The sequence below is a fragment of the Lipophrys pholis genome (genome assembly GCF_963383615.2).
Source record: "Lipophrys pholis genome assembly, chromosome: 6".
Lineage (NCBI taxonomy): Eukaryota > Metazoa > Chordata > Actinopteri > Blenniiformes > Blenniidae > Lipophrys > Lipophrys pholis.
The window spans coordinates 30,845,443-30,860,117 of NC_137629.1; the positions used below are offsets into that span (position 1 = coordinate 30,845,443).

Here is a 14,675-nt window from a genome sequence, read left to right on the forward strand (position 1 = left end):
ACACACACACACACACACACACACACACACACACACACACACACACACACACACACACACACACACACACACACACACACACACACACTCACACTCACACTCACACTCACAGATGCACGCACAGTTAATTGCTGACTTCAGCACTAGATGGCGAAGTTATATCATCTTTTGTTTTCTGTGTGTGTGTGTGTGTGTGTGTGTGTGTGTGTGTGTGTGTGTGTGTGTGTGTGTGTGTGTAACTCTTTTAACTCATTAATCTCTTACGATGATTCCCAGTAAAGCTTCGATCAGGCGTTTTTCTTGCCTCCTTCCCAAAAGCCTGAAACGGTTAAACTGCATGCGGTAATAGTTTCACCTCTTTTTGATTCACCGACCAAACAACCCTCAAGCTTAAGTCAGTACAAACTGTGTAGTAGAAGTACTGTGAAGCTTAATGAGTAACTATCAGAGTAACAGTCATTGTGACTATAAAAATCAGTCTGACTATACAGTGAACTACGAATGAACAAATTAAATGCTTTATTTACGCTCATGGTTCAACACGTGTAAAATACAACCACAAACAAAGTACTTTTTACTTTAAATGACAAAGAAAAGCAGCTTATTAATGCCTTAACGATGAGTTATATGGAGTAACCTGGAAAATGTGCAACTTAGAAACGAAAACAACAAAACCAACAACGAAAGAAAAACAAAGGTTTAAAAAAAAAAACGAACAAACATAACGTGACAATAACATAAGTAATGACACTCCCTTTCTCTGGAAACTGTAAATATTAAAGTACCTCCAGCACAACATGTGTTTGTTGTTCTTTCATGTTTTCTTCCTGCTGTAATCAGATACACTTCACAGTACTTTACTCTCTCTGGTATTTATGTTTCTGTACTCTTTGAGGTTTAATATGATTGGGTGGAGGCTGCAGCTACAATCAGTCCAGCCTCTCCCTGCACCGTCTTTAATCTCATTACTTTTTATTATTGTGCATTTCCATAGTATGGTGACATCTACTAGAACTAGAACTTTCAGTAAAAGCCTCTAAATTGCTGTTTCCAACGTGTCTTTTACCGCCTGAGGATCGATAATAAAACATCATATACAGGAAGTCCCGTCAGCTGAAGATCTGTACCTTATGAGGAAACTGTCTTAAACTTTAAAATGCCAAACAAGAACACCAGTGTAACGTTCAGAGGCATAAAAACATATTATTTTAAAATGATAATTGTGATAATTATCAAAAAAAAAGAATAAAAAAAACAGATCCTATGATAATTCAGACAGTTTATGGTTTTCTTGACTGAAATATTAGTTTATGCCTTTATAAAATACTAAAAAAACGTTTTGTTTTTCTCCCCAGGCGATATGAACTCTCCTGATTGTTATTTATTTTGTCTGCTCCTCATTTCAGTCTTCTGTCACCCACTGCACGTCATTTTAAATGAGAACATGGTTCTCAATTGACCAACCTGGTAAACTAAAAGGATTTCGTGTGTTTCACACTGCAGTTTCAGTACATTTGATGTGTTTCCCTTTCAGACCCGGCTCAACCGCTTGCGGGGAATTTACTGAAATAATGTGGAAAAAGACAAATGTAACAGTACGTGGCAGATAAACTATCGATCATCTTGAGAAATGACGTTAAACAGGGCAAAGTCACATATATTGAAGACAGAGGTTTTCAGTCCTCCTTTAACAAGCTCATACAGTACATAAATGCCGAGCTATATACAGTATTAAATAGTCTTCTACTAACCTAGAATATTATGTTACTTATAAAACAAGTAAATACGCTCACAAGACTTATAAAGTGTGAAAGTAAATACAGAAAAATACATGATAGATCACCTGCAGGCGTTTTCTGAGCCGATAGTGGAGCACAATTTGTTTTTCACATTTTAAAAAAAGAAGCGTATCACCCAGGTTCACACTGTGAGTAAAGAGATACTAAAAGAACATCACATACATCAATAACAGCTTAAAACTGTTTGTTCTAAATGCTTTGCTTAGAAGCGAGCCGACTTTATTTATTCCCTTGGGGAAATATTTCTCCGCATCTAACTCTATTCATAGTTAACTTTAACTAACCATAGAAAGCAGCAGTGGGGTGCAGTGGGGTGCAGTGTGTGTGTGTGTGTGTGTGGGGGGGGGGGTCTAGAGAAGATCATGTCTCTCCAGGGGACACAGAAACACCGAGGAGGGAGGAGCCACCACAGACCAGGACCAGAACCCAAAACCAGCGTACAGGGGTTCAGTGAATGTGGCGCTGAAGGTGTGGAGGTGGATCAGAGAGTTGGAGCAGACTCTGTAGAAGGACAGTGTGCCAGCAGGATGGTCCAGGTACACTCCGACTCTGCAGGAGGAGGAGGAGGAGGAAGAGGAGGAGGAGGAGGGGACGGATGTGCCCCTCTTATTGTGCCACGCAGAGTAGCCTCCGTCCGAGGAGAACAGACTCCAGGAGTGGTCGTTACCTCCAAACCAGCAGTGGTCGGACTTCCCCTTCCTGCTGATTCTGCTGCAGGTGACGGAGATGTGGACGGAGCCGCTCCACTCCACCTCCCAGTAGCAGCGGCCACTCAGAGGTTCTTCACACAGAAACTGGCGTGAGGCTTCAAACCTCTGCGAATGATCGGGATAGTCCCGAGGCTCCGGCACCTGTCTCAGCCTCCTGTTGTCCTCCGACAGCGCGATGTCTCTGTGCACCGTCTTCCTGTCCACCGTCAGGTGACGGAAATCTGAAGGAAACGATGAACACAGACGCAGTCACTCACTGGCACACGGAAAATATACTGCTTTGTTTCCATCAAGGGCATGAATACACACTCACACTTCCAGAGATCTGCTCTCAACCACTGGACGCCAGCCGGCTGCACCCTGCAAGGGGGGGGACAGATCAGCAGCAACACCAACACAGACATTACACCTCTTTAACGTCACAACTTTGAATGAATGCTCACCACAACTCAACTTTTATGGCATGAAAAACTGGATTTCTGTAAAATATTGTCCATACTCTCACTGCAAAACATAAATAAATTAACCCTTGAAAAACTGGGGATGTATTTTAAGACTTTTTTTTTAGTATTGTCGCATTAAATGCAGTCGTCAGATTCACATTCATCATCTGATTCACGAAAGGCAAAGGGGGTAAAAATGTATCATCAGAACATATTTCAATATTCCGTCGGTCTGGCGTTTAAAATTATTAATTTGGAAGAAAACTAGAGAAGATCGGAAGTTAAGGAATATGGCCACTTGCGTAATAAATGCTCAGCTGGTTTGTGGATGGTTTTAACAGGTTCCTGTCTAATTTCAATGGTTTCACTGGACTCTGGACAGGTTTTTAATGGATTTAAGTCCTTGTAACTCATTTCATTTTCATTTCATCTTTATTTAACTTGAAGGTCAGTTGAAACCAGTTCTGATTTACAATGACGAGGGGCAAGGGGTACGACGAAAAACACAGAAACCGAACGTACATAAATGCGACCTCTGTCATACAATCTTAAAAGAAAGCACTATTTATAGTGCTCACAATAATATATATTAAGAAAGAAAATGATAAAAGCTAAACACAGGGGCAGTGATCCTTCACTATTGGCTGTTTGGTATTTGTGGAATAACTGTAGAAAGTTTTCATGTGTGTCACAGATGATTTTAGTTTATTTGCAGCATTAGTCGTTTACTGGTTTTAACTTGAATCCAACTTCAATCGATTTCACATGGCCTGTCTTTGCCTCGCTTCACGTAGAGTGACCTCAGTGACGACAGAGGTGACAGACTTTTTCTCGGCCGATCAGGGGGCGAGTTTCGTGGTGTAGAGAGACGAAGACGGTAGAAGACTGCCGGGTGGATACCTGAGAGTGACCAGTCTGCAGTGCGGGTCCTCCACTGCAGCAGACAGCAGCTTCAGCCCCACGTCTCCCGGGTGGTTGTAAGTCAGGTCGAGCTCCGTCAGACGGGAGGTGGTGGAGGTCACAGCTGAAGCCAGAGAGACGCATCCGTCCTCGGAGACCAGACACCCTGACAGGCTGCGCACAGAGAGCACAGATTAATACACTCACAGACAGGAAATACACAAGATTTAAACATGTTATTTCAGTGATAAGGGATCGATACAGATGAAAAGAGAGAAATTCAGTGAGTGTATTGAGATATACAAATATGTGGAGGGATATAGAGTTATAAAGACATTGCTAGAAAAACTGAGGTACCAATAGTACTTATATAGAAAGAAAAATAGAGATTTAGAATGAGAACTTGTTACTCATTAAAAGTACTGTATATAATGTTTTACAAATACTTCCACCACTAGGTGGCAGCATTGAGTTGCTGTGGTTTCTGCTGTCAGAATCTATTTCTTGTTCTCATTGTCCTACCTACTAGTGCATAATATTCAGTGATAATAGTGATATCTATTTCTTTAGCGTGTTTTTGACTCTTCCATACAGCTCATTCAAATGTCTATCAGGTAGAGGCGGTACTCTTTTCTAACCTGAGAGCTTCCAGTTCACAGCTCGGACTCTGCAGTCCGTCCGACAGCAGCTTGGCTCCTGAATCCTGCAGGTTGTTGTTACTCAGGTCCAGACGTTTCAGACTGGGGGACTGAGAGCTGAGGACCGAGGACAGAGCTCCACAGCTTCCCTCCGAGACGTTACAGGTGCTCAGTCTGAGGGGACGATGTACAAAAAGAGTCAGACACGATCATATCTATTGTTCAGTGAGCGAGTTTGATAAAAACATATCTGCAGCATTGTGGGTAAAGAAAGAACCAAACAAGATGATCAAATGACATGTGAGGAGACGCTTACAACATCTGCAATATTGGTAAAATAGTACTTAAAATATCCCTTGTAATCACAATGTTTAAAAATTAATTTCAATGCAAAAGTTATGGAGTGGAGAATGTGGCCACATTTAAGAGAACAACATTTCACAGAAGGGTGTGAGGCTTTGCCTCCTTTCAATTTATTTAATTACCAACGCTCTCAGTCCTGCATGTTGGCAAGTGTAGGCTTGTCCACTTGTGTTTGGCTTTGCTGTAATGTTTCCACCAATCAAAATACAACATACAACATACAACAGCAGCCACTAGTGGCCAAACATGGGAACTACATACCGCTACTTTTTTCACTCACTTGGAACCCTGCGACTTAAACAATGACAAGGCTAATTTGGTGATTTTTACGGGTTAACGGGTTCCTTTTAATTTGGTGGGTGCGTCTTATATTCAGGAAATGAAGTCAGTAAATGACAGTAGATTTCAGTGGTTCTTCCATTTCTGTGTAAATGGACATTGAGACTTTTCTGAAACAAAAACTCAGAAGTGATGCGTTTCCATTTGATGTATTTTCATTAGGAACGTCGTCGTGTAAATGGGGCCTAAAGTAAAATTCAGCGGCAGTTAATGGGAAATAAATGCTGCACAGCTTCAAGTCACAAACTGAGTCCCTGACGTTTGATTCCCAGGCGGTGAGCGAGATATTGTTGGGCGTTCTTCTTGGTAGAAAAAGTTTTTACTGTAGTTTCAGAGATATGAAGAGAGGACCAGAGTGTCTTATTGGAAATGTGTGGCAATGTTTGTATAACCTTCATTAGAGGCTCCAAAGAGAGACGGCCTGACTCATGAACTAGATGTGTGTTTCTGAAGTGGATGATCTGAATTTAGTCCCAGGTCTGAGTTTCCCTTGGACACCACAAGAAAGAGCAGAGGTACTGTGGTCTGACCTGAGAACTTCCAGTTTACAGTTCGGACTCTGCAGTCCGTCCGACAGCAGCTTGACTCCTGAATCCTGCAGGTTGTTGTTACTCAGGTCCAGATGTGTCAGACTGGAGGACTGAGAGCTGAGGACCGAGGACAGAGCTCCACAGCTCCTCGCTGACATCTTACAGCCGCTCAGTCTGAAATCAAAAAGCAGTAAAATAGCGAAATATCAATATCCAACAGCGAGGGGCGGCACATCGGCACTCGGAGCCAAAGCAGCGGGAAGAGCGAAGAAAAGCAGGAATATCGACCCAGTCTGTATGACAAAGAGATGTCATTAATGACGTGAGAAATATTTCCACAGTGACGCAACACAACCAAAGTCTGATTTGAGGAACCAGGAAAACCAGGAACAAAAATCTAAAAACCCGAAGCCAAGGGGGCAGACACACAGTCAGAATACAGATCTGTACTACAAAGCTCACCAAGATCAAGTCAAAGTGACGATGGATTTTCACTGATACAGCCGTGGCTCTTTTTAGGTACTGTATTTATATTTCCATTCTCCTTGTAAACAATCTGAACATGAGCAGGTATTACACCTACCAACCAACCAGCTCTCTAGAAAATATTTGGAATTCTATTTTCCTGGTATTTCTTGTTGCTTCGTGTCTTGGTCATATGATCATGATGGTTCTGTGATTCGTCATATGCAATATTTGGGTCAATAAATAAAGAGTCTGTGAGTCCTGCTTCGCGGTACAGAGAGCGGAAAGGAAGAAAAACACAAACCCTGAAAACACAAAACAAGTTAAGACGTGAATGGAAATACAAAATGCTGTCACAGCAGGAGAGATGTTTAATTCAAAGTAACATGAAGCCAAACATCTGACCTGAGAACGTCCAGTTTACAGCTCGGACTCTGCAGTCCGTCCGACAGCAGCTTCACTCCTGAATCCTGCAGGTTGTTGTTACTCAGGTCCAGATGTTTCAGACTGGAGGACTGAGAGCTGAGGGCCGAGGACAGAGCTCCACAGCTCCTCTCCGAGAGGTTACAGCCACCCAGCCTGAAGAAACGCAGAGAGAAACACTCTGTTTGGAAGCAGCCTGAGCAAAACAACCAGCAGAACACAGAACACAGAGGTCTTACTGAGCTTTGCTGGAAGCTTTGACGACCGGCAGCAGCTTCAGAAGAGCCTCCTCTGAAGCGGAGTACTTCTCCAGGTCAAACACCTCCAGCTCCTCCTCAGAGGAGAGTAAAAAGAAAACCAGAGCCGACCACTGAGCAGGAGACATTTTCTCCTCGGGGAGACGTCCTGATCTCAGGGACTGTTGGATCTCCTTCACCAGAGAACCATCGTTCAGCTCGTTCAGACAGTGGAACAGGTTGATGCTTCTCTCTGCGGACAGACTCTCGCTCAGCTTCTCCTTGATGTACTGGACTGTTTTCTGATTGGTCTGCGAGCTGCTTCCTGTCTGTGTCAGCAGACCTTGTAGGAGCTCCTGATTGGCCTCGAGTGAGAGACCCAGGAGGAAGCGGAGGAACAAGTCCAAGTGTCCTCTCGGACTCTTCAAGGCCTCGTCCACTGCTCTCTGATGGAGGTGGTGGAGTTTCTGTTTCTCCTTCAAGATGTTTGAGATCCAGGACGTTGTCTTGGGGTCTTCCAGCAGGTTGTTACCAGACTTGACGAAGGTCTGATGGACATGAAGGGCAGCCAGGAACTCCTGAAGGCTCAGATGGATGAAGGTGAACACCTTGCCCTGGAACAGGCCGCTCTCCTCCTTGAAGACCTGTGTGAACACCCCGGAGCACGTTGAGGCTGCCGTGATGTCGATGCCACACTCTGTCAGGTCGCATTCGTAGAAGATCAGGTTTCCTTTCTGCAGCTGCTCAAACGCCAGCTTCCCCAAAGAGTCTATCATCTCCCTGCTCTCTGGACTCCAGTGTGGATCAGTGGCAGCTCCTCCGTCATACTTGACCTTCTTGACTTTGGCCTGGACCACCAGGTGGTGGATGTACATCTGAGTCATGGTCTTGGGCAGCTCTCCTCCCTCTCTGCTCTTCAGCGCCTCCTCCAGGACTGTGGCAGTGATCCAGCAGAAGACTGGGATGTGGCACATGATGTGGAGGCTCCGTGAGGCCTTGATGTGGGAGATGATCCTGCTGGCCTGCTCCTCCTCCGTGCACCTCCTCCTGAAGTACTCCTCCTTCTGAGGGTCAGTGAACCCTCGGACCTCCGTCACCATGCAGACACAGTCGGGAGGGATGTGATTGGCTGCTGCAGGTCGTGTGGTGATCCAGAGGCGAGCAGAGGGAAGCAGGTTCCCCCTGATGAGGTTTGTCAGCAGCACATCCACTGAGGTGGACTCTGTAACATCAGTCAGGACCTCAGTGTGCTGGAAGTCCAGAGGGAGTCGGCACTCGTCCAGACCGTCGAAGATGAAGACCACCTGGAGGTCTTCAAAGCTGCAGATTCCTGCTTGTTTGGTATCAGGAAAGAAGTGATGAACGAGTTCCACCAGGCTGAACCTCTTCTCCTTCAGCACGTTCAGCTCTCTGAAGGTGAATGGAAATGTGAGGTGGACGTCCCGGTTGGTTTTGTCTTCAGCCCAGTCCAGAGTGAACTTCTGTGTCAGGACTGTTTTGCCGATGCCGGCCACTCCCTTGGTCAGCACTGTTCTGACTGGTTGAGATCTTCCGGGTGAGGCTTTAAACATGTCTTCCACTCTGATGCTGGTTTCTGCTCTGTCGCCTCTCCTGGATGCCGTTTCAATCTGCCTGAGCTCATGTTCCTCGTCGACCTCCGCAGTCCCTCCCTCCGTGATGTGGAGCTCCGTGTAGATCTGCTTCAGGAATGTTGGGTTTCCGGTTTTAGAGATGCCCTCAGACACACACTGGAACCTCTTCTTCAAGGTGAATTTCAGTTTACCGGGAACTGAGGATCCTGAAAATAGAACCGCAGGAAAAAGACAATTAAACGAATCATTCGTTACTTCCTCTACAGAGAGACAGTGTGAGCAGGGTCGCCTGTCTGTGGAGACATCAGCAGATGTGTCATTAATCCAGCAGCTTCAGTTCATCTTACTGCTCTTCAGACGTTCAGCGAGCTCCTTCTGCTTCACCCTCTTCAGGAAGCTCAGTGCTATCTTCTGAAACGCCTCTCTGCAGATCCTCTGATCTTCATCCTCCGTCTCACTCTCGGAGCATCCCGGGTAATCTGGACTCAGGAATTTCTTCAGTTCATTCTGTATGAAAGTGAGGATGCTTTTCTCCAGCAGCTGAAACGGAAACCATTATGGAGTCGAACATCAGATCCACAGAGTGGAGCGCAGAGATCTCTGAGCACAGCATGCCATTAAAGTGATCTGTACAAACCTTGAGAGTGTCCTGGCAGTCTGGATCAGAGTGACCGGGTGAGACGTCGGGGCGCTGCTCATCTATCCCGTCTCTGTGGGGGAAGACATCAGCATATGTTCATGATTCCTTCACAAACATGAAGTAAGCCTGCAGGAAGTCACAATCAGATGGATGCAGAGTGGTGATGTCCCGTCTTGATCCCCTCCTCCTCCCCAAGGACCCCACCATTATAGATCTGACTACAGTCCTGCAAACATCTCCCCTCGAGAGAAGAAGCTCCAGATACTGGAATCACAAATGTAGCTAGATATTTGAAAATGTATGGATTCTGATGAGTCAGCAGTCTTTGTGTGCTACCGCCTGCCACCACCCGGCAGTCCTCCAACACCAACACCACCAACACCACCCGAGAGGCAGTAATTCTAATGTTATGGCTCGATGGAAACATGTTGATTGTTTACATTTCATAAACAGGTCGACGGAAGACAATCGGAGGCTCCATCGACCGGCTGCTCTTCACGGACACATGACTGGGTTCAGGTCCACAGTCAAGTCCAAGTTCAGGTCCAACAGAGTCCGGTGTCTGCTGCTTCTGAGAGCTGAAACACACACACACACACACACACAGACCTGTAAGTGTGTGTGTGAAGCTGTGGGTCACAAATATTGCTCCAGGTTAATCGCAGGTAAACGTCTGACCTCGGGAGTCCATTCTGGTTCTCAGCTCTCCCAGTCTCAGCAGGTTTCAAGGGAGTGACTGTGTCCTCATGCTGACCCATGTTCAGACTCACCGCCGCCACCTGCAGAAAGAAACACACACGTGAGCTGGGATCAGCCTCCGCTTTGTTTCTGCTCAGTGTACTGTTACTTATTCAGAACAATTTTAAATAAACAGAGAGGAAATTGATCTCAGACACACAGTTCCACTCCTGTCCCTCCAGTTAGTGTGTAAACAAAAAGTCATCAAATATGAAAACATGATGATTATCAACAAAAAGAAGCCGAGATACGAGATGTGTAACTAGTGTAACTGATTGATAACACCTGATGTTTGTTCAGTCAGACAAAGGCTGCTGGACTTTCACAGACTGTCCACTAGGTGGCGTCATACAGCAGCCTGATTCCTTATCAACAGTACAGTATGGTATTTAAAACGTCAGTAGTGCTCTCCCTGAAGATCAGGTCGTATCCGGTTTAAGCTCAAGCTGTTTATTATTCAGTCTGAAAGGCAGACGAGATGAGATTAGAAACTGGACATGCACCAAAGCATTGTTGATTACTCCAAACCCATTAAGACAGTATTGGTTACATGACTCACCGCTCGGATTGCTTTAAATCAGGACCGTCAAACTCAAATATTTGGCCACATACAGCCTCATGTCATCCCGAATGGACTGGACCGGTAAAATAGTACCAGAATAACTTTTAAATTTAAACTTTAAAGTTTTTCTTTTTAGGGACATTGAGTAAGAGTTTTGAAAAAGTCCAAATGTTTCACAATTAGTGTCTAAATATTACTGCATTCTCAACACGAGGCCTACCTTGTGCAAAATATTCCGTGAAATGTCCAAAAAGCTTATATAAGCGTTGCGTGTTTCTACAAACTCCCCCTGATGAACTTTGCTATTTTTTAAATTTGCGTGGTCTTGTTCCTGAGCGGGACTGGAGCCTCATGCGAGCCGGTTTTGGCTCATTTTTTGACGCCCCGGCCTTAAATGGATGTGCGACACGGACACATGATTCTAAACTTACACAACACATCATGGCCGTAGGTATCCAACGCTATAGACCACTTCTTGGGAGTCACTTGGAAACAAGCAAAAAGGAAGCTCAAGGTGGAATTAAAAATACATTTGGAACATATGAGCCACTCAGGGAGGCGCAGCCTTCGACGCAGTCATGCATGGAGAAATATCCTGGTTAGATAGCGTCGAGGAAAGGACCAGAAAGAGTAACTTGTGTCAAAGAAGAAGAAGTGGTGGAGAACAATGTGGTTATGAAAGGATAGAGAAGATTACAGGAATGACATGACATGGTTATAGACCCGGAGGAGAGGAATAAATGCTCAACGGGCATGAGACAACCAAGGACAGCGGCTCAAGAACTGTGCTGAACGGCTGCTAAACAACCACGCTTTCTTCAGACTTCCCGCCTAATTCCACCGATATCAGTTTGATAACCCGTCATGAGAGGCTCGCCTCCGCACTCAGCTCGAGCTGAGAACATTTGAAGGGTCAGACGCTGAATCTGGACTTCAGCTCTGTATTTAACCGGATCATCTTGTGAGGAAACTCGCCGCCCCCTTCAGGGCTACGTTCTGACTCGCCGCTGTCCACCTTCATGCTGTTCAAATTGTAAAATATGTGAAAGAAGACGTGACAGTAGTGCGCCTGATCTGTACCGATGATGACATGGCCTGTAATGAGGGCATCAAACATAAGGCCCATGGGCCAAAACCGGCACGCAAGAGGCTCCAATCCGGTCCAAACTCCACGAAAACTGTAAACGTTTCAATGAAAACATTGATTTTTTTTTTTTTTTTTTTTAATTTCTTGAGAGCAGCAGACACAACACAACACTGACACCTGAGCTAAGATACCAGTGATGCAACAGTTATATTTTTGGGACATTTCACTGTATTTTAATTGTTTTTACTCGAAAATTTCATTAAAATTTCTGTTGAGATTTTTGTAATTTTTAGCAGTAATTGTTTAGTCCTGCACAAAAACAAAAAAAAAAAAAAACTTAAAAGTTTTAATTAAAAGGTTATTATTGCTCCATTCGATTGGAGATGAAGTGGCCTGTCAGTAATGGAGAGAGTCAGAAGGACCAGGTTGTTTGATTTCTGTTGGTGCAGATAACTGTTGACCTGGTAGCGTCACAGCGGAGCTCTGAACGTTCTCCTCCTCCAACCTTTACCACCTTTCTACGGAGACGCTTACACACTCACCAGCTGCATCTCCAGCCGGCGGTGAGCCGACTGGAAATCCCCGAAGAGGTTGGCGAGTACCGCAGGACAAGATGATAATCAGGAATTCACTTCCTCCCATTCTTGCCACAAGAAAAGCCTCCCACCCCTACTCTCTCTATTCTCGTGGCTGATCGCCTCCAGAAGCAAAGTTTCATCACAGTTTCTATTCCGCAAGAGATTCAAAAATCCCCCGGACACATGCGTCAAAGATAAGCTAAACAACAACAAATGTCTTAAGTGCTTGAAGGATTCTTGGTTGTTGCAGTTGAGCCAATAAAACAAAATCCCTTTCTGATGAGCGTTGGATGGTTACATCTGATTTACCATAACATCCTTTCTATGTCTGTCTGCCTCACCTCGGATGGTACATTCCCGCACAAACCAAGTTTTTATCATCAGTTTATCCGCAGCGTAACGCTTGAAACGACACATCCATTTCCTGTGCGTCTGTACAATATCAACTCACCGCAGTGAAGAAGCAGGAAGTGAAGCAGAAAGTTAATACTTAAATGATAGAATTTTACAGAACAAATATGGGAACCTGATCATCCTTCAAACCATAAATCCCTGCTCCTCTGAGCCAAATCATTGGCGTCTGACTTCCCCTCTCATAAAATGCCAAAGATGAAGACCACTGAGCCAAAAGAAAGAGGTACTGAGAATACGTGGTATTTAGTGCCACTTTAAAATGCGGTTTGCATTCTTCGTCTGTGAAACCTATAGCAATGAGAATAGATGTTCTTATCAAGTGTTGTGCAACCGTTCACATAAAAGCAGAACAAGTGAGGAAGTCTAAAAAAAAAAGGGTTCATATGGAGTCGTGAAACCTCATTGTGCAAAGCTGAGTTTGATCATTTGTACCTAGTTTTCTGTGTAACGGGGACGTTGTTTAGTACAATTCAGCAGTAAACTGTGCTGAGGAATGCAGTGGCCTGATATGTCAGGTATGTACCGGTAATATGCATATGTTGATGATGAGTAACCAGACTTGGCACTCGTTGGACAGTTGAATCTTATTGTTCAGGGAACTGTGGAGCAATAGCGAGTGTTGCTCCTCCAGTCGTCAGCACCCTGAACAATGCGGACCGGTTTCGATGTTTTCAAGCGCGTACATCAGGTGTCAAACTCATTTTAGTTCAGGAACCACAATCAGCTCAAGTTCACTTTGAGTAGGCCAGACCGGCAAAATAGTGCCATAATAACCTTTAAATCAAAACTCTATAGATGTTCTTTGATGTGGCACAGAGTATACGTGATGAAAATATCTATATTTTGCACACAGACACAAAACTAAACAATTCCTACAAAAAATGAATACACTCTCAACATAAAGCCAATTTTAATGGCACCTTATGGTGCCAAATACAGTGAAATGTCTTAAAAGCTGTTGCATTGTGGGTGTTTGTACAAACTCACCATGACACTATGGTTTGAAGACAAAAGCTAGCGTATGGCCTCGGGGTCTATGTTTTGCGTTATGGCCGCTACTCTTAAGAAAATTGTTAAGAAATCAATGTTTTCGTTAAAATGTGAGCTGGTGTTTGCCCCATATATTGTATCACTGGTGACTGGGTATTGTGGGATAGTAATAGTCTCCTATGCAACAGAAAAGGCTTTATAATTTTATTTTGTTGTTTTTTTTTTACTTGTGCTCTTCAATGATGGAAAACTGCTCTATGGTTAAAGATTAAATCATTGAAATAAAGATGAACAACAATGAATCCTGATTATTTACAAAAATTGTACAATGACCGAATGTATAATTTTTTTTAAATGACTGACAGCCCAAATAACAAATTATCTATACATCTATCAAAACAGTAATAGATTATCTTTGGACATATTTTAAATTCAGATCAATTTCCATATCTTATCAGGCTGATACTGAAATGTTTTTGTCTCTGTGTGTCTGTACATCTTCAATTTAATTCCTGTATTTCCTGTTTTCGGGCTCCTTCTCTACATGACAGACAGGCGCCACCAGCCAATCAGAAGCCAGAACAGGACGCAGGTCCCGCCTTCCAGACGCTGTAACACGATTAATGACGCATTTAACTATTAACACCAAAAACTTTTTAAAGTTTCAACATTTCCACAGAAAAACAGTAAATAAATAAGGTTATATCTGCATCCATAACGGCGAGGGGGTGAAAACAACCCCAATATCCTTGATCAAAATACGTGCGGGTTAAAATCTTCTCAAATGTTTTATTTTTTTTTTATTTTAGTTACCTGAACCGGCGGACAGAAGTGACCAGAGTCATCGGGCCGCATCTCCTCTTCCCTCCTCCGGCCGTAAAATCCGTTCCCGGAGACTTCCAGCTGTCAGGAATGTTTAAACTGTGCAGGACTCCTCGTGACTGAGCGGCGCGCTGCGTCATGAAGTTGCCGGAAGTGAAAGTGCCGGGACCCTGCAGGAGCGCGTGGGTGGACTCTCTGCGCGTGTGCTTACAAAATACACGCCCTCACACGAAAATGAAGACATGGAATGATGGAAGGAGGATTTCTAACCACCAGACTGACACCATAGTTGCTTATTTTTCCCCTGCCTGTATTCTCTATATTCTTATTTAAATTTTTTTTTATTCTATTTTGAGTGATATGTTTTGGTTAAATTCTATATTTTGTTACGTCTCCGCTATAGTTA

General features: G+C 44.1%; 1 protein-coding gene across 4 annotated transcripts; it reads right to left on the reverse strand.

The window, feature by feature from the left end:
* Positions 1-498: 498 nt before the first annotated feature.
* On the reverse strand, positions 499-14,434 carry LOC308111135 (NLR family CARD domain-containing protein 3-like). Of its 4 annotated transcripts, none has more exons than XM_080465903.1 (12): positions 14,261-14,434; positions 9,757-9,857; positions 9,519-9,656; positions 9,076-9,148; positions 8,786-8,978; positions 6,850-8,644; positions 6,593-6,766; positions 5,723-5,896; positions 4,491-4,664; positions 3,853-4,026; positions 2,823-2,869; positions 499-2,730 (listed from the first exon to the last, which is right to left on the reverse strand). In XM_080465903.1, exons 1-12 carry the CDS (start codon positions 14,300-14,302, stop codon positions 2,150-2,152), a joined length of 3,666 nt encoding a protein of 1,221 aa, XP_080322029.1. In that variant the 5' UTR covers positions 14,303-14,434; the 3' UTR covers positions 499-2,149. The 4 variants fall into 4 exon arrangements, with proteins under 4 accessions (XP_080322029.1, XP_080322031.1, XP_080322030.1 ...); XM_080465905.1 differs by lacking the exon at positions 14,261-14,434 and adding an exon at positions 12,385-12,431; XM_080465904.1 differs by lacking the exon at positions 14,261-14,434 and adding an exon at positions 12,008-12,107.
* Positions 14,435-14,675: the final 241 nt, after the last annotated feature.